The following is a 17897-nucleotide window of genomic DNA, read 5'->3' on the forward strand; positions in this document are numbered from 1 at the left end:
TGCTGAGTTTGTCGGACGAAATGTTTGCGGGTTTGCCTTGCAGTTTTCAGTGTCTGCTGAAAACTCCTGACCTGTTCCTTTAGACGGGTGGTCCTGGCACCTAAATAACGCGGGGAGAAAAAAACCCAAAAACGGATCATCTGTGGAATGTGCCATGCTCTCCTCTGGCTGTTTGAGTGGGGCTGCCTCCCCCCCCCCATTTTCACCCGCACACGATGATCCGAGCACGCCTCCCGGAGTTTGCACCCTGGTTTTAATGTTCCACACGGGGCTGGTTCTGAGTGCCGTGCCGTACTCCCCTCGTATTCTGACTCTAGTGCACGATGCTGAATCCCCCTGTGTGTGCGCATTGTGAGTGTTTTTCTTTGCTAATGCTGCTTATCTGTGTCTTAATCAGGACTGCAGGGCTCTGGTGCCCTGATGCTTTTGTTTTTTAACATCCACGCTTTGATGCCCAGAACGCACAGTACGATTCGCCGACAATAGCAGCAGACGCGTCGCACCTGTGCGTACCTGTCACGCGAATGGAATCCGTTGCAAATCTCTATTTGTGGAATTCTAGGATTCGCTGCTGTCGTACCACACGAGTTTGAAACCGTCATATTTGTGGCGTGCATCGCAACCTGAGGACGTGATTATGAAGCTTCGCGGGGCCGAAAATGACACCGCACATCACATGACCACGTCACATGACAGCTTAAGCTAATAAAGCACACTGCGTCGGTTTCTGTTCAGTGTTCAGTTTTCTGGTGCCGGCGTATTCTCGCTGTTATGTCTCTCGCTCCTGAGTGTGTTCTGGTTCTGTGGGTCTGTAGAAAGGGAGTGTTAAGGTGAAGTCGCTTGATGTGCTGTTGCGAATGAAACAAATGACACCTTGTTGAACTGAATCGCAGTTGATCTCATGTAGACCTCGGTAGACCTAACACTTCCCAAATTAAGCAGCATTACCCTGCATCCGCATGGGTTTCAGAAATAAACGTGGCAGTCGGTGCAGCTGTTAGTCGAGAGTCATACTGTGTGTTCTAGGCTTTAATTACGTTTCGCTTTTCCAAGAGGGCCGTCTTAATGAGCTAAACCTGCCGCTGTTCTTCTTCTGGAAAACTTCACCCCGCCCTCTTCCCCTATATCAATACTGAAAACCCTGCCATACCTTTCTGTGGCCATGATCCCAGTTTTGAAGCTCCTCAGACTTGGAGCAGGTTGGTCTAAGAAGGAAAAGTGTTTGTCTGATTTGAGATACAGGCTTCTGTTGGTATTATTTATGTATCATTGAGGTGGACTATTTTGATTAGCAGTTAATTTTCATGAGAAGACATTGGCGTAGTTCACAACATGGACACGTTCTGACATGGAGTCTGGCACTCCTCAGCTTTCAAACAAAATACATGTGCGCTTTTTAAAAAAATTTGTGGCCAGGAGAGGAGTTGACTCTTCAGTGAGCAGGGATCTGACTCTTAGAGCAGTTTTAAAGTTTATGTGACACTGTGAGGTGTCTGCAGGTCACTGGGGGAGGGACTAAGCAGCCTGCTGGTTGAGGAGAGCGTAAGTCCTACCCCAATGGGAGGGACAGATTCAGAGACGGCCAATGAATACGAATCCAGGAATAGCGAAGGGCACAGACTCCTGATTCGTTGCCTGTTTTAACCTATCACAACGGAGCGAGCTGCTTGCTTTCGCTTCGGATGGGCTGGTCCTGCCCAGCATGGTTGTGCCCCCTAGAGGTCAGTGGGTGTGGTGTGGGGTTGTTCTGTGGCCAGGGACCCAATGAGCAGGCTTCCCTCTCCCCCCTCTGTTCCAGTCCACGCCCCTGCACCTGGCGGCCGGGTACAACCGCGTCCGAATCGTCCAGCTGCTGCTGCAGCACGGAGCCGACGTCCACGCCAAGGACAAAGGGTAGGGCCTCTCTCTGAGGGTGTGTGTGTGTGTGTGTGTGTGTGTGTGTGTGTGAGCGAGCGTGTGTGAGCGTGTGTGTGTGTGACTGTGTGTGTGCAAGTAGAACCCAAATGAAGAAGAAGCCACTGAACATGTACTCTTTAACAACCTAGCTCTCGCTCTTAACATTAACCCGCCCCCCCCCCTTGTGTGTGCCCCCCCTCTCTCCTGCAGCGGCCTGGTCCCTCTGCACAACGCCTGCTCCTACGGGCACTATGAGGTCACCGAGCTGCTGCTCAAGGTAAGAGCCCGGCCTGGCAGCTGAGCTAACGTGCGTTTCACAGCCTCACCGAGACTCTGTTCTCTGTCTGACACCTCAGCCCTCTCATCTCGGCTTCCTGGGCACCTGCACTACAGCAGAGCTCGACACGTTTTTCGCTTGTTGAGTTTTACTCTCACCTTGACCTGTAGACACGTCTCCATTCCAAAATGTTGGCATCTCTTCCAGTTACTATCAGATTTTTCTCTTGTCCCGCCCCTCCTGTGGGAACAGACGCACACCTGTATATATAGTCTGTTGTGAGAGTAGTGTTTTGATTTGTCACACAGTAAACAGTTTGTATATATAGTCTGTTGTAAGAGTAGTGTTTTGATTGGTCGCACAGTGAATAGTGTGTATATTAGGCTGTTGTGCGGTCAGTGATTGGACGCAGACGTGGCGGGGGTGGTGCCTCACGTGTCTCTCTGTCGCCCCCTGCAGCACGGCGCCTGCGTTAACGCCATGGACCTGTGGCAGTTCACTCCGCTGCACGAGGCAGCGTCTAAGAACCGGGTGGAGGTGTGCTCGCTGCTCCTGAGCCACGGGGCCGACCCCACCCTCGCCAACTGCCACGGCAAGAGTGCGGTGGACATGGCCCCCACCCCCGAGCTCAAAGAGCGGCTCACCTGTGAGTACCCCCCCCCGTCCCGCCCGGATACGGCCCCCAACCCCCCACACCCGCCCGGATACAGCCCCCACCCGCCCCGAATGAGCCCCCAACCCCCCCACCCGCCCGGATACGGCCCCCAACCACCCACACCTGCCCGGATACGGCCCCCACCCCCCCCACCCGCTTCGAATGAGCCCCCAAACCCCCCACCCGCCCGGATACGGCCCCCACCCGCCCCGAATGAGCCCCCAACCCCCCCACCCGCCCGGAAACGGCCCCCACCCGCCCCGAATGAGCCCCCAACCCCCCCACCCGCCCGGAAACGGCCCCCCCAGTGCGGAAACAGCCCCCCCAGAGCCTCGTGGTTTTAATGATTTTTGGTGTTGAAGGGAGCGGGTTAAGCTTGCCTCCTTGGCCAGCTGAGAGAGCCTCACAGAAACCTCCATGACGGGTCCTACACTGCTTAGAGCTGCTCGTTCTCCGGAAGGTTCCGCTGTCCTGACTCCTCCCCCTTTTACACCCGCAGATGAGTTCAAAGGTCACACTTTGCTCCAGGCGGCTCGGGAGGCGGACGTGGCGAAGGTGAAGAAGACCCTCGCTCTGGAGATCATCAACTTCAAGCACCCGCAGTCCCATGAGACAGCGCTGGTGAGTCTTTCAGGCGCCAATCTCCCGGCCTCTTACCCCCACCTGCAGGCCTAAACCTGTGACTGGAGAGCTACTGTCCTGTAGGTTTTCACCGTTTCCGCTGTCTGTCTGTCTGTCTGTCTGTCTGTCTGTCTGTCTGTCTGTCTGTCGCAGCACTGCGCCGTTGCCTCTCCGCACCCCAAACGCAAGCAGGTCACCGAACTGCTGCTGCGCAAGGGAGCCAACGCCAACGAGAAGAACAAAGAGTGAGTACCCCCCCCCCCCCTTATCGTTACACCCCCCCACTCCCGTTCGCATTTCAGCAGCAAGCAGAGCTAATGTCTGTTTCTCCCCCCTCCCCCCCCCCATTCCTGCAGCTTCATGACCCCCCTGCACGTGGTCGCGGAGAGAGCCCACAACGACGTCATGGAAGCGCTGCAGAAGCACGGGGCCAAGGTGAGGCGTCATCACTGCGCGACGTGAGCGTGACATCATCACTGAGCGACGGTCCTGTATTGCTGTTTGCGTGTTTTTCATCCACCGGCACGCTTCAGGTGTAGCCGTGTTGTCACTAGAAATTGAGCGGGTGCACCCTCACCCCTCCCCCCCCCCCCCCCCACCGCTGCAGGTAAACCCTCACCCCTCCCCTCCCCACCGCTGCAGGTAAACCCTCACCCTCCCCCCCCCCCTCCCACCGCTGCAGGTAAACCCTCACCCCTCCCCCCCTCCCCCACCGCTGCAGGTAAACCCTCACCCCGCCCCTCCCCACCGCTGCAGGTAAACCCCCCCCCCCCCACCGCTGCAGGTAACCCTCATCCCCCCCTCCCCCCGGCAGGTGAACGCGCTGGACACGCTGGGGCAGACGGCGCTCCACAGGGCCGCTCTGGCGGGGCACCTGCAGACCTGCAGGCTGCTGCTGAGCCACGGGGCCGACCCCGCCATCGTGTCCCTGCAGGGCTTCACCCCCGCACAGATGGGCAACGAGGCCGTGCAGCAGATCCTCAACGGTCAGTGTGTGTGTGTGTGTGTGTGTGCGCGCGCGTGTGTGTGCGTGCGTGTGTGTGTGGCTGAGTGTGTGTGTGTGTGTGTGTGTGTGTGTGTGTGCGTGCCTGTGTGTGTGTGTGTGTGTGAGTGGCTGTGTCTGTGTCTGTGTGTGTGAGTATGTGTGTGTGTGTGTGTGTGTGTGTGTGTAAGGCCGTGCAGCAGATCCTCAACGGTACCGAGCTCGCACGTGTGTGTGTGCGTGCGTCTGTCTCCGTGTGCGTATGTGTGCTTACTGGGGATAGCACTGAATGCTGTTCTGTTCACAGAAACATTGTCAGGTTTAGTTCCGTGCCAGGTCCAACAAAACTGCTGCTGTGTTGGTTCTGACGGAGAATAAATCCAGTAAAAATATTTTAGACACCCCAAGCGTTTCTACAGGTGCCAGAGCAGACCCTTTCAGTTGTCGGGTCATTCAATTAAAAACTCGAATGTGGAGTATTCTTTGAATTTATCTACGCTTCCCCCGAAAATGTCATTCCATTTTGCAATTTTGTATCTCTCAATAATGAAAACTGTGAGAGGAGTGTTCTGGACTGATCCTCTGAGAAAAGGCCAGTATGTAATCTGGAACATAACCGCTCTGGGCAGCAGTGAGATTCACCTCCTTCCCTTTTCAGAAAACATTCCGGTGCACAACTCCGACGTGGACTACCGGCTTCTGGAAGCAGCCAAAGCCGGAGACCTGGACACTGTGAAGGTGAGCGCTGTGCCTCAGGCCATTAAATGGATGTGAGCAGGCCGTTAGATGGATGTGAGCAGGGTTAGGTGGATGTGAGTGGGGTTAGAGGGATGTGAGCAGGTCGTTAGAAGGATGTGAGCAGGGTTAGATGGATGTGAGCAGGCTGTTAGATGGATGTGAGCAGGTTTAGAGGGATGTGAGCAGGTTTAGAGGGATGTGAGCAGGCTGTTAGATGGATGTGAGCAGGTTTAGAGGGATGTGAGCAGGGTTAGAGGGATGTGAGCAGGGAATGTGGCTGTTCTGCGCTGCGTCCTGCTCACATCCCGCTCTGCTCCCGCAGCAGCTCTGCTCCCCTCAGAATGTGAACTGCCGGGACCTGGAGGGCCGCCACTCCACCCCGCTGCACTTCGCCGCCGGCTACAACCGCGTGGCCGTGGTGGAGTACCTGCTGCACCACGGCGCCGACGTCCACGCCAAGGACAAGGGGTACGTCACCTACACCAAATGTGAACGAGAATAAGGTGTGTTTGACCCCTACGCTGACCCCTGTGCCCCCTCCCCCCCGCAGCGGCCTGGTCCCCCTGCACAACGCCTGCTCCTACGGGCACTACGAGGTGGCCGAGCTGCTGGTCCGGCACGGGGCGTCGGTCAACGTGGCCGACCTGTGGAAGTTCACCCCTCTGCACGAGGCCGCTGCCAAGGGCAAATACGAGATCTGCAAGCTGCTGCTGAAGGTAGGGCCCCCCCCCCACCCCCCCGGTTATCCCGCTAAATACGGAGTCCCGCCCCCTCCCTGTCAGGCCCAGAGGCCTTTTCAGACTCCTGAGAAACGTCCATACGAGTCTCCCCCACCCCCCTGAGGTCTCTCTCCCCCCCCCCAGCACGGGGCGGACCCCACCAAGAAGAACCGTGACGGGAACACGCCGCTGGACATGGTGAAGGAGGGCGACACGGACATCCAGGACCTGCTGCGGGGCGACGCCGCCCTGCTGGACGCGGCGAAGAAGGGCTGCCTGGCCCGCGTGCAGAAGCTCTGCTGCCCCGACAACATCAACTGCAGGGACACGCAGGGGCGCAACTCCACCCCCCTGCACCTGGCAGGTGTGTAACTCCTCCAGTCCCGACCAGGGGAACGGGCCTTGGATGCGATTCGTGTGAAACTGTAGCAGCGGTTTCCTGTCCTGGGAAGATGGCGCCGGCTTGCGTTTCCATGGCGCCGTGTCTCACAGCGTGTTTTTAAGGATCATCTTTATGCTAATGCAGGCGCTGATATCGGCCCTGTTAATTAGCCGAGCTCAGGGTTGTATTTCCTCAGGTCCTAGTTGTGCCATGACGGTTATAATCCTTTAATTAAACACCACAAAAACTCTCAACTGATTAGAGAGCTCCACACAAGCTCTTAATTAAATTTGGAGTAAATAATTGCATTGAATATGTCTTAGCAGTTTTCATGCAAGAGGAAAAGTTTGACAAAAGTTTTAAGGCACAATGTTTTGAATACTGATGATTAATAAAATGATCATAATATATTAACAATTATACCAGGGAACACGATGCAGCTTCTGTTCGGTTTTAAAAATGAATTTGTTCTCGCCTGCAGTTAAAGCCGACGACTCTGTTTTATTCAGAATCCAGATAAACTTTCTGGTGATGGTGATCAGTGTTAACGGTCACAATTTGATGACATTGCATTAACATTGCTGCTCATTTGACCTTTAAACCTGACGGTCCAGCTCTCCACCTTGGAGGAAGTCATTGGCATGGCTGTGCAGTTCAGTGGCACATTATCACACATTTTTAGAACTCGAATAAGAAAAGTGTGAAAAATATGGCCAGAAATAGTTTGACCCTTTTCCGAAGGCCGGGGCTGGTATAGTCTGCCCGGTATCGGACAGCAGACTGTGGAGGAGCAGCGTAATTACTTTAACCCCATCTTTTACTCTTCTACAGCTGGCTACAACAATCTGGAGGTGGCGGACTACCTGCTGGAACACGGGGCAGATGTGAATGCGCAGGACAAGGGGGGGCTCATCCCCCTCCACAACGCTGCTTCCTATGGGGTGAGTACAACGGGCGGCGTGCACCAGGGGCCCGACCGTGGGTCCACACAGAATTCAACACCCTGGCGCTCCACGGAGATGGATAAGCAAACACTCACCCCATAGATGGGAACATAGACTGAAGTTTTACCCAAGAAAGGTCCAGACAGCCACACCCTTTTTTATTTATTGAACCATAAGACGTTAACGGGTTTAGGAGATCTAGTCATTCATCAGTGTCATGTATTGTAACGTTTATTTTTCTGTGGAGAAACACCCCTTTTTTTCAAGCCAAAGCTGTCTTTTTTTCTTTTTATCCACTAGAGTGAAATTGCTCAGTTCATAATACACATCAGAGAGGGAGAGATTTCAAGAGCTGGAAAGTTCAGGGGTCAGGAAGTAAAAGTCCTGCCATGTGTTTATTCCACCCATGAACTCAACCAGCTGATTTCAGTAATGAGATCCACCTCTGCAGCTGTGTTCACAGTTAAATGGGAAGAGGAAGAGTTTTCCGTGTTTCGTGGAAAATCGGAAGGCTAATTAACAGCCTGGACATGCCCCCTGTTTCAGCCGCGTCCTCATTACAGACCACAGCAGCCCTCTCTCTCTCTGGGCTCGCTCGCGGGACAAACGGGTGGGGGGGGCGGGGGGGGTGCCGGGGGGGTGCCGACATCTGTCCAGTTATGTAAGGACCGGGATTCGGCACCAGTCCTGGGGTAGCGGCTCCGTGCGGTTCTGTTGATCCGGCATTGCGGGGCGGGGGGGCGCAGTGTTGCCATGGAAACTGGCAGGATGTGTCATGGCCGACCCAGACGTCCCCGGGCTGATTGGGCTCCGGATCAGCAGCGGCGTTTGGATGCCCGTGATTGGCCGAGCCCTCCGCTCAGGCGCGGCCCGGCTGCGTAATGAGCGCGCCTCGTTTCAGCAGCCAAACGAGGCTCCGCTGATCAGCCTCTGAGCTGGAGATCAGCCCAGGACAGAGCAGGGAGGGCATGGTCCTCACACAGGGATGCTGACGCACTGCCTGCATCGTCCTCACACTGGGGTGCTAATGCACTGCCTGCATCGTCCTCACACAGGGATGCTAATGCACTGCCTGCATCGTCCTCACAGAGATGCTAATGCACTGCCTGCATCGTCCTCACACTGGGATGCTAATGCACTGCCTGCATGGTCCTGACACAGGGATGCTAATGCACTGCCTGCATCGTCCTCACACAGGGATGCTAATGCACTGCCTGCATCGTCCTCACAGAGATGCTAATGCACTGCCTGCATCGTCCTCACACTGGGATGCTAATGCACTGCCTGCATCGTCCTGACACAGGGATGCTAATGCACTGCCTGCATCGTCCTCACACAGGGATGCTAATGCACTGCCTGCATCGTCCTCACACAGGGATGCTAATGCACTGCCTGCATCGTCCTCACACAGGGATGCTAATGCACTGCCTGCATCGTCCTCACACAGGGATGCTAATGTGCTGCCTGCATCGTCCTCACAGAGATGCTAATGCACTGCCTGCATCGTCCTCACACTGGGATGCTAATGCACTGCCTGCATCGTCCTCACACAGGGATGCTAATGCACTGCCTGCATCGTCCTCACAGAGATGCTAATGCACTGCCTGCATCGTCCTCACACTGGGATGCTAATGCACTGCCTGCATCGTCCTGACACAGGGATGCTAATGCACTGCCTGCATCGTCCTCACACAGGGATGCTAATGCACTGCCTGCATGGTCCTGACACAGGGATGCTAATGCACTGCCTGCATCGTCCTGACACAGGGATGCTAACACGCTGCCTGCATCATTTCAGCACAAACTCATTCACCAGGGAGGCAATGATGTCATGATGTGATATCGACATTCTGTTCATCTCCTTTTAGTTTATTTTTGTAACGTTTTTTTTGCTACCTTTTTTTGAAAAAAATTTATTTGGAATTTTACTTTGGTTATGCGGAAGGGGTTTGTAGAGGAGATTCCTTGACATGCTTGTCCATTTATGTGATGATTTTATGTAACGGTATAATGATGTTATAATAATAATCGGCGTGTGACTGAAGTAAAGACTATAAGAGTGTGAGGAGATTATGGGTTAAATCTGACATGCACAGGTCAATGCTCTGTGCATAGCAGTGATTGTGACGATGCAGAACTGTTTCCTGTGGGACGTTAATATTAACGAGGCCCTTGCCCCGCCCCCAGCACGTGGACATCGCGGCGCTGCTCATAAAGTACAACACGTGTGTGAACGCCACGGACAAGTGGGCCTTCACCCCGCTGCACGAGGCGGCGCAGAAGGGGCGGACGCAGCTGTGCGCCCTCCTGCTGGCGCACGGCGCCGACCCCACCATGAAGAACCAGGAGGGCCAGACGCCGCTGGACCTGGCCACGGTACGCCGCCGCGCCTGAGAATTTCGCACGAGAAGGAAAAGCTGTTTACTTTGTCTTTTTAACAAGAATGAGTAGATTTTACTTGCCAGTATGTTTTCCCTGCTGATGCCTGTCACTTTCACAGATACATGAGATTTTTATTATTATTATTTTATCTATGTTAACTGTCTGTGTAGTATTTGCTGCTGTGCCTAGCTGAAAGCTGAGTTGAGCATTCTGTGCAGATTCTTATATGTGCTGAAATAGTGACCTGTTGGCCAAAGCCCTTGAAGTGGAGATAAGTGAAGTATAATATCTTAACACTTTGCAGAGTCTGTATTTTAGAATGTTTTTCCTCAATTCTTATTCGCTGTTCTAGAACTCTGTTGCCTTCTGTTACATCACCAGCAGTGATTGTGACATCAGCGTCAGAATGTTAAGCTAAGATCACACGCTTGTGTTTGTGCATCTTACTGGGTCATGAGTCTGGTTCGTAGCTGCAGAGGTGAGAGGTGCGGGGGGGAGGAAGTGTAAACGCCTGGCTCTCCCTGTCGCAGGCTGATGACATCAGAGCGCTGCTGATGGACGCCATGCCCCCGGACGCCCTGCCCAGCTGCCTGAAGCCGCAGGCCACGGTGGTGAGCGCCGCGGGGGTCAGCGCCGCCGTCATCTCGCCCGCCTCCACGCCGTCCTGCCTGTCCGCCGCCAGCAGCGTGGACAACCTGGCGGGGCCCCTGGCCGAGCTGGGCGGGGCCGGGCCCTCGGGGGCCGCCGACGGGGCCACGGGCTCCGACAGGAAAGAGGGAGAGAGTGAGTGTCGTCAGAACCGCGTTTGGGGCCTTCCTTTTCACAGTGCTGATCAAAGGGGTCGCTCACCTCCTGGGGTTTGTTTAAGGTTTCAGGTGCCCCAGACGGTTTCTGTGTGACATGAAGTAGCCTATGTTTCAGATTTCTGACTACCTGCCAGCTTTACATGGGCTGCTATTGGGGCATTTTGGGGGTTCATGGTTTAAACTAAGAAAATAACAGTGAAGTTATATCCTGAAAATTTAGCCAATTTTACGGTGTTATTTTGTTTTTATTCTGGTTGATTTATGAGAAATTGTCTGATTCAAATACAGAAGGGCAGAGAGGTCTCATAGACGAGGTAGATCTCGTGCTCTTGAATTCCTCGCTCCTGATGCAGTGGCAGTAGTAAAGTCATGCTGGAGTTCAGTCCGGTTTACTGAGGCCTTTAGACAGTGTGCTGAAGCAGGGCTGGGAGTGGATCTCACACACAGATGTGTTAGCTTCGCCCTTATCTGGCCCGCTCCCACATATCGTTATCTAGCCATTTCGCTTTTATAGTTTCATTGATTTTTAGGGAACCGAAACATTGCCACGTAATTTACAACTATTATTGAGGCTTTTAGGAGCAATTATTTGCCCTTTCCACATCCTCCTACAGCAACTAAAACCAAAGGGCCAGACCCCCACAAACACATTACCAACCTTTTTGTTGTTTTATCTGCAAGCTGTTTTTTGGATGGGTGTGATTATGGTTGTCCTTAGAATTTGGCCAAACCCACGCTGTGAGGAGCTCTATCATTTCTGAGCTCCAATTACCCCGTCCCTGCTTATCAGCCTCGATAATACGCATCACTTAGACTTACCCATAATTGAGTGAACTGAGAATAAGATCTGAAAAAGAGGAATGGAAACCAACACAGTTGTTTTATATTCCTCTGCCTTCTGTAGGGAATCTTTTAGCTTTGATTCGTTTCATGTTTCTGGACGAGCTAAAAAGCTGACATCTTTGACATCCTGTCGACTTCAGCAGCGAGCTTCTCAGGGAGAAGAGTGTTTCTCACACACAGCATCACAGAGAGCGCGAGAGCTCTGCTCCTGTTTGCTTTTCTCAAAGGGAGTCAAACCCGCAGCTGCAGGCTGCTGTGGAGTTGGCGTCTGCGTGTTTCTCACTGTTTGTTGTCTTTGCCACAGTCACGGTTCTCGACATGAACATCAGTCAGTTCCTGAAGAGCTTGGGCTTGGAGCACCTGCGGGACATCTTCGAGCGGGAGCAGGTGAGCGAGCCCCCCCCCCCCCCTCCACAGCCCCCCCCCCCCCCATGCCTCTCCACGGTCCTGCCCTAACGGCCACGCCCTTTCCCTGTCCCAGATCACGCTGGACGTTTTGGCGGACATGGGCCACGAGGAGCTGAAGGAGATCGGCATCAACGCCTACGGCCACCGGCACAAGCTCATCAAGGGCATCGAGAGACTGCTGGGCGGGCAGCAAGGTGTGAGGAACCTGGAGGAGAACCTCCGAAACACGCACCCGCACACGCACCCCCCGTCCGGACCGGGCTGGACCGGCTCGAGAGGCACATATGAAGTCTCTCAGTGTTATGACTGGACCACACATCTCACTAACACCCCCACGCTTTGCCCCCTCCCCCCTCCCCCCTCCCCCCCCGCTGCAGGTGCCAACCCCTACCTGACCTTCCACTGTGCCAGCCAGGGCACCCTGCTGATCGACCTGGCGCCCGACGACAAGGAGTTCCAGTCCGTGGAGGAGGAGGTACGGAGCCCGCCTCGCGCCCGCCATTAACCCTTTAAAGTGTGAGGTCACAAACGCGTGGTTTAGAACGTTCCTAACTGAGCGTTCTAATGCTGACGTAACAGTCGCTACAAAGCGACAGAGTTCTAGAGTTTAGAATTTTGAATAAAAGTAAAAAACATTCCAGAGCCCTGCATCTCTGAGGGTGAATGCCGCTCTCTCTGGCGGCCCGGGGGAGGCCGGCTGTCTGAGCGCAGCCTTCAGGGGCGGGGCTCGCCGCGGGCTGCCAGGTCCGCGCTAACGAGCTCCGCTCAGTCTGGCGAGCGGCGGGACGCAGCCAAGTTCCGGAGCCTTCCGGCCTGGGCTGACCCCCCCATCCTGAGCTAACCCCCCCCCTCAACTAACCCCCCATCCCCAGCTGACCCCCCATCCTCAGCTGACCCCCCCCCATCCTCAACTAACCCCCCCCCATCCTCTGCCCCGTTACAGATGCAGAGCACGATTCGGGAGCACAGGGACGGGGGCAACGCCGGCGGCGTGTTCGTCAGGTACAACGTTCTAAAGGTGAGTGCGCCACGAATAACCCAATAACCCAATAACGCTGACCTGCCCCTGGGGCGTGTGTGTGTGTACCTGCCCAGTAACCTCTGTGAGTATACGCTTCTGTATAAGCTCTCATTAGCCTCTGTGAGTATGTGCTTATATATAAGCTCTCATTAGCCTCTGTGAGTATGTGCTTATATAAGCTCTCATTAGCCTTTGTTAGTGCTCCACCTTGGATTGGAGCCCGCAGCTCCAGTTCTCTGGACGCTGTGCCACAGTCCTCCCCCATCATGGCTGTGGCTGTTATTGAGCCTGCAGTGGAACACAGACGCTCGGAGTCTGGACTCATTGCACCATCTGTCTGTTCCTGTCGTCCCTGCAGATCCAGAAGATCGTAAACAAGAAGCTGAGAGAGCGGTACACCCACCGGCAGAAGGAGATCTCCGACGAGAACCACAACCACCACAACGAGCGCATGCTGTTCCACGGTAACCAAGCCTGCCCTCATGGATATGGAATATATTGCAATATATTATACATGTGCAGCTACATGGAAAATATGAAGATGAACATATTTCACACAAGTGTAATGTATTACTATTTTCTGAAGTGGCAATAATTTGTATATTTGCCAATTTATTGTGAGGTGTTGTGATATACATCCTATATATATGTATATATATATATGTATATGTGTATGTTAATATGTAGCTCTTTGTTCAGCGGTTGATGGTTGAGGTTAATTATTGTGCTGTTTGGTCGTGTGTCAGACGCAGTATTCTGATCCACTCTGTCCTTCATCCTCTGCCTCCTCCTCCCCCTCCCCCCCCCAGGGTCTCCGTTCATAAACGCCATCATACACAAGGGCTTCGACGAGCGCCACGCCTACATCGGGGGCATGTTCGGGGCCGGGATCTACTTCGCCGAAAACTCGTCCAAGAGCAACCAGTACGTGTACGGCATCGGGGGCGGGACCGGCTGCCCCACCCACAAGGACCGGTCCTGTTACATCTGCCACAGGTGAGAGACGAGGGGGCGGTGCCTACAGGTGAGAGACGAGGGGGCGGGGCCTACAGGTGGGGAGGAGATAAACGCAGAAGGCCTCAGCTGCCTTTGCGTGTGATACAGGGATTCAGATTCAGGGATTTGGCTTCTGGGATTCAGCTTCAGGGTGTTTACGTGTTCCCTGTCCCGCAGGCAAATGCTGTTCTGCCGGGTGACCCTGGGGAAGTCCTTCCTGCAGTTCAGTGCCATGAAGATGGCCCACGCCCCCCCGGGACACCACTCCGTCATCGGGAGGCCCAGCGTCAACGGCCTGGCCTACGCAGAGTACGTCATCTACAGAGGGGAGCAGGTCAGTGTGAGCCTTTAACTTTGGGTTAATGTGGAGTACCTGATCTTCAGCGGGAGGCGTATGAAGTTGACCTGTGAAAGTGTCTGTAGATGGTCTGTGTGATTGTCTGTAGATGGTCCATGGGCGTCGTAGTCACCCCTCTCTCCCTTGTTTCCAGGCGTTCCCGGAGTATCTGATCACGTACCAGATCATGAAGCCAGAGAGCACAGCCCAACCCACAGCTGGCGCGGAGCAGAAGTCCTAGTCCAGCACCCCCCTCCACCCCCCCGCGCAACTGCAGACTGCTGCCCAACACTACACACATTCTGCCCCCTCCCAGCCCCCCTCCCTGTGTAACTGCAGACTGCTGCCCAACACAACACACATTCTGGGTCCAAACGGCAGTTAGCCCCCCAACCCCATCACCCTCCACTCATACATTCGTGTGAAAAGCTAGTTTTTTTAACTGGGGGGGAAAGAAACCTTTTTGGTTACAAGCTGCCTGTGTTGTTTTTCCCCTTCCCTGTCGGTGTTTATGGAGGTTGCCTTCATGTGAAAATCCCGCCTTCTCCCCCCCGCGGTGTTCTGACCCCGCCCCTTGGCCTTGGCCTTGGCCTTTGGGTTCTCTTAAAGGCGTAGCTCACGGTGCGGCGGGAACCAGCGCTGGACCGGGGCGTGTGCTGTCGCTGCGTTTACAGGCTGTGGGAGAGCGGTCAGGTCACGGGTCGGCCCTGGTCCTGGGGGGCCGCGGGGGTGGGAGCATTCTGTTTTCACCCCGTAAGCTGGACCCAGGTGAATTTGGAGGGTGAACCCGCTGTGCTGAAGTAGCGCCTTTGATCCGGTCTGTGTGCTGATAAAGCGCCCTGCGGCTCTGCAGCACCTCACCTGGGGCCCCTGGCCTAGAGAGGCCCCCTGAATGGTGAGCACATGGAAAAGAGCCAAACCGCTTCCTTCCATCCCCGTCTGTCCTCCAAACACTTCCTTCCATCCCCCTGCCTGTCCTCAAAACCGCTTCCTTCCATCCCCCTGTCTGTCCTCCAAACCGCTTCCTTCCATCCCCCGTCTGTCCTCCAAACCGCCTCCTTCCATCCCCCTGTCTGTCCTCCAAACCACTTCCTTCCATCCCCCTGTCTGTCCTCCAGACCGCTTCCGTCCCCCTGCCTGTCCTCAAAACACTTCCTTCCATCCCCCTGCCTGTCCTCAAAACACTTCCTTCCATCCCCCTGCCTGTCCTCAAAACACTTCCTTCCATCCCCCTGCCTGTCCTCCAAACGCTTCCTTCCATCCTCCGGCCTGTCCTTCAAACCTCTTCCTTCCATCCCCCTGCCTGTCCTCAAAACACTTCCTTCCATCCCCCTGCCTGTCCTCCAAACGCTTCCTTCCATCCTCCGGCCTGTCCTTCAAACCTCTTCCTTCCATCCCCCTGCCTGTCCTCCGAACCTCTTCCTTCCATCCCCCTGCCTGTCCTCCAAACGCCTCCTTCCATCCCCCTGCCTCTCCTCCATTACGTTCCCTCCTGTGGAGTTGCTTCATCCGCCGTAGTTTTAACTCGAGCCGTGAAATCGCGACACTGTGTTCACCCCGTTGGTTTTGTTCTGTGTTTTTTTTATTATCCTTAAGATGAGTAGCATTATTTTCTCATTTGTTTTTAAAATGGCATCCAGTGGACCGTATCACAGAGTTGGGTCTGCCTTTTTTTAGGCTTTTCTGTGGGCTGAAGAGGCCTGTCTGGAAAAGAGTGTAGCAAATGTAATTAACTTTTTTTTTTTTTACTTTGGTTTTTAAGAGGTTGTAGAACCTGAGGGGCTGTTCTACAGGAAAATGTGAGAAAGCAATCTACCCCTCCAGCTGCCTGCTCTTTGCACCAAACGTCCCCCCCAAATGTCCCCTCCCCAAACGCCCCCCCCCCCCAAACGCCCCCTCCCCAAACGCCCCCCCCCCCCCCCAAAGTCCCATTGTCTTATCCGCATAACTCCCGTTTTAAAGGAATTGCACTTTTAATGCAGGAAACATTTAAGTTATTTACAATGAAATAAAAAGGACATTGTTGAAAAAGATATGTTCATAAATGTACAGGTTGTGTAAAGGACACTGTAAAGCTTTTGATGTTTAATGATGACGTTTGGCTTTTACTTGTATTGTAAATGAAGTGGGATTATTTTGGGTATTTTTTCTTTTTCTTTTATTTTTGGAGGAGCAACACGATCGTATAACTGAGCGGTCCTGTTTGGTTCTCTGCGCTTTCTGAATAAACATTTACTGTGGAAGGTGTGCCTCCTTCAATCCAATACCCACATTTTTTATTTGGTTTTTTTGATGTTTTTTCCTTTGTCACCATAAGATGAAATCTTTCAAATGATTATGGTTAAACATACTGGTAACACTACCACTGAATATTAAGCTAACTGCAGGAGCCAGAACTGTAAGACAGAAGTGGTCACATGATGAAGGCATGAACTCTGGGTAATGAAGTCAGCCTGATGTGACATCATGAGCCTAGGATGTAGGTTTGTGTGGCATAGATGCTAGAGCGTTACCAATAGCAAATTGGGCAGTTCTCAACTCTACTCTGTTTACAACTGGCTGGCTATTCTCTTACTGGCCGCCAGTCGTGTACAAAACCCTCAGCTGTCCGACGAAATCTGCCCTGTGCCTGAAAACCCTTGTTATTTGGTTGTTGCTTGTCTTTTAAACTATTTTGTTTCTTAATCAAGCCCTCCGCTGACGTGTTTAACACTTATCAAGTAGTCGCAAGACCACTAAAACACTCAACACTGTAAATCAGTTTTAATAAAATAAAAATGGCGCGTCATCTTTGTCTGCTGTTTTCTCAGCGTTTTGAGTTTTATTTTATTTTTTCCAGTGCACATGCAGGCGGAAACGTGCGTGTGAATGTGATCTGCTTGCATTTCCATTGTTTACCAGTAGGTGTCATCAGATTGAGGTCGTAACTAAGCCGACAGTTGACAGGCACTGACATGCATTCCCCATCAGATTTTATTCTGAATATTAGATGCACATATGTGTGAGAAATTGGCGAGAAATAAATCCATTTAAGAAGAGGCTCAAGTAACATAATGCAACTTTGAATGCTACGCACCACTTTTATGTATTCTACGTCATTCATTTCTCGCATCATTTGAATTAAGTTCAGATGTGTAAGGAAAATAACCATTCTTCCAATCTTTTCTTTAGGCATCTTTAACAGTGGTCTTCGGTTTTTGTATTTCTTAAACATTCAGTTCTTCACCGCATTTTATTCATGAGTTTATTGCAAATTGGGCGTGTTGGCGAAAACCGCATTCTTCGTAGAACTGTGACGATGTGCAGTGTTCTCCTGACGGCATGCCTATATGTTTATTGTCTTTGGCCTATATATTAACGTTAAAAAGGCCAAGGATAGAAATAAACCAATACATTTTAACCCCGTTAAAACACCGTTGCCTTTGTTTTAGAATACACTGAGGTTCTCGAGCTGTTTTTTTAATTTATTTTTCACCGACAGCGATGTCCCAGCGTAATAATGCGGCGGCATAACCAATTGCGTTTGATGACCGGTATATGTAGTTCCAAACGTCGCCACACGAGGGCTCTGGTGATTATGCCAAAAATCCTCCAAAACATTTATCTAGATCAGTGGTTCTTAACCTTGTTGGAGGCACCGAACCCCACCAGTTTCATATGCTCATTCACCGAACCCTTCTTTAGTAAAAAAACTAACTAACTGCAGACTAGACTGAGGGGTGGACCTCTGCGGCGGAGGCTCCACCGAACCCCTGAGACCGACTCACCGAACCCCTAGGGTTCGACCGAACCCAGGTTAAGAACCACTGATCTAGATGTTATACTCTATTAATGATTCCACAAGACTTCCTGTGATACTGAAAACCGCTTTAGATTCTCATTAATTATTT

The 17897-nt window shown here is 52.9% G+C and overlaps 1 protein-coding gene across 3 annotated transcripts in view; it reads left to right on the forward strand.

Annotated features, from left to right (window-relative positions):
* The window catches only part of tnksb (tankyrase, TRF1-interacting ankyrin-related ADP-ribose polymerase b), a 52497-nt gene extending 36596 nt beyond the window's left edge, over positions 1-15901 (forward strand). For 2 of the 3 annotated variants that reach the window (XM_035379899.1, XM_035379901.1), the window contains 22 exons: positions 1799-1893; positions 2107-2173; positions 2633-2819; positions 3328-3449; positions 3603-3694; positions 3806-3884; positions 4264-4435; positions 5090-5169; positions 5492-5637; positions 5720-5885; positions 6033-6252; positions 7102-7211; positions 9402-9590; positions 10127-10379; positions 11550-11632; positions 11727-11847; positions 12031-12128; positions 12597-12671; positions 13033-13138; positions 13484-13670; positions 13848-14004; positions 14162-15901. In XM_035379899.1, coding sequence (XP_035235790.1) covers positions 1799-1893; positions 2107-2173; positions 2633-2819; positions 3328-3449; positions 3603-3694; positions 3806-3884; positions 4264-4435; positions 5090-5169; positions 5492-5637; positions 5720-5885; positions 6033-6252; positions 7102-7211; positions 9402-9590; positions 10127-10379; positions 11550-11632; positions 11727-11847; positions 12031-12128; positions 12597-12671; positions 13033-13138; positions 13484-13670; positions 13848-14004; positions 14162-14248 — 2892 coding nt within the window. In that variant the 3' untranslated portion in view covers positions 14249-15901. The remainder of the gene's footprint in view (positions 1-1798; positions 1894-2106; positions 2174-2632; positions 2820-3327; positions 3450-3602; positions 3695-3805; positions 3885-4263; positions 4436-5089; positions 5170-5491; positions 5638-5719; positions 5886-6032; positions 6253-7101; positions 7212-9401; positions 9591-10126; positions 10380-11549; positions 11633-11726; positions 11848-12030; positions 12129-12596; positions 12672-13032; positions 13139-13483; positions 13671-13847; positions 14005-14161) is intronic. The other variant, XM_035379900.1, reaches the window with a different exon arrangement.
* The last annotated feature ends 1996 nt before the right edge of the window (positions 15902-17897 follow it).

Source organism: Anguilla anguilla, chromosome 10 (assembly GCF_013347855.1).
Source record: "Anguilla anguilla isolate fAngAng1 chromosome 10, fAngAng1.pri, whole genome shotgun sequence".
NCBI classification, from domain to species: domain Eukaryota; kingdom Metazoa; phylum Chordata; class Actinopteri; order Anguilliformes; family Anguillidae; genus Anguilla; species Anguilla anguilla.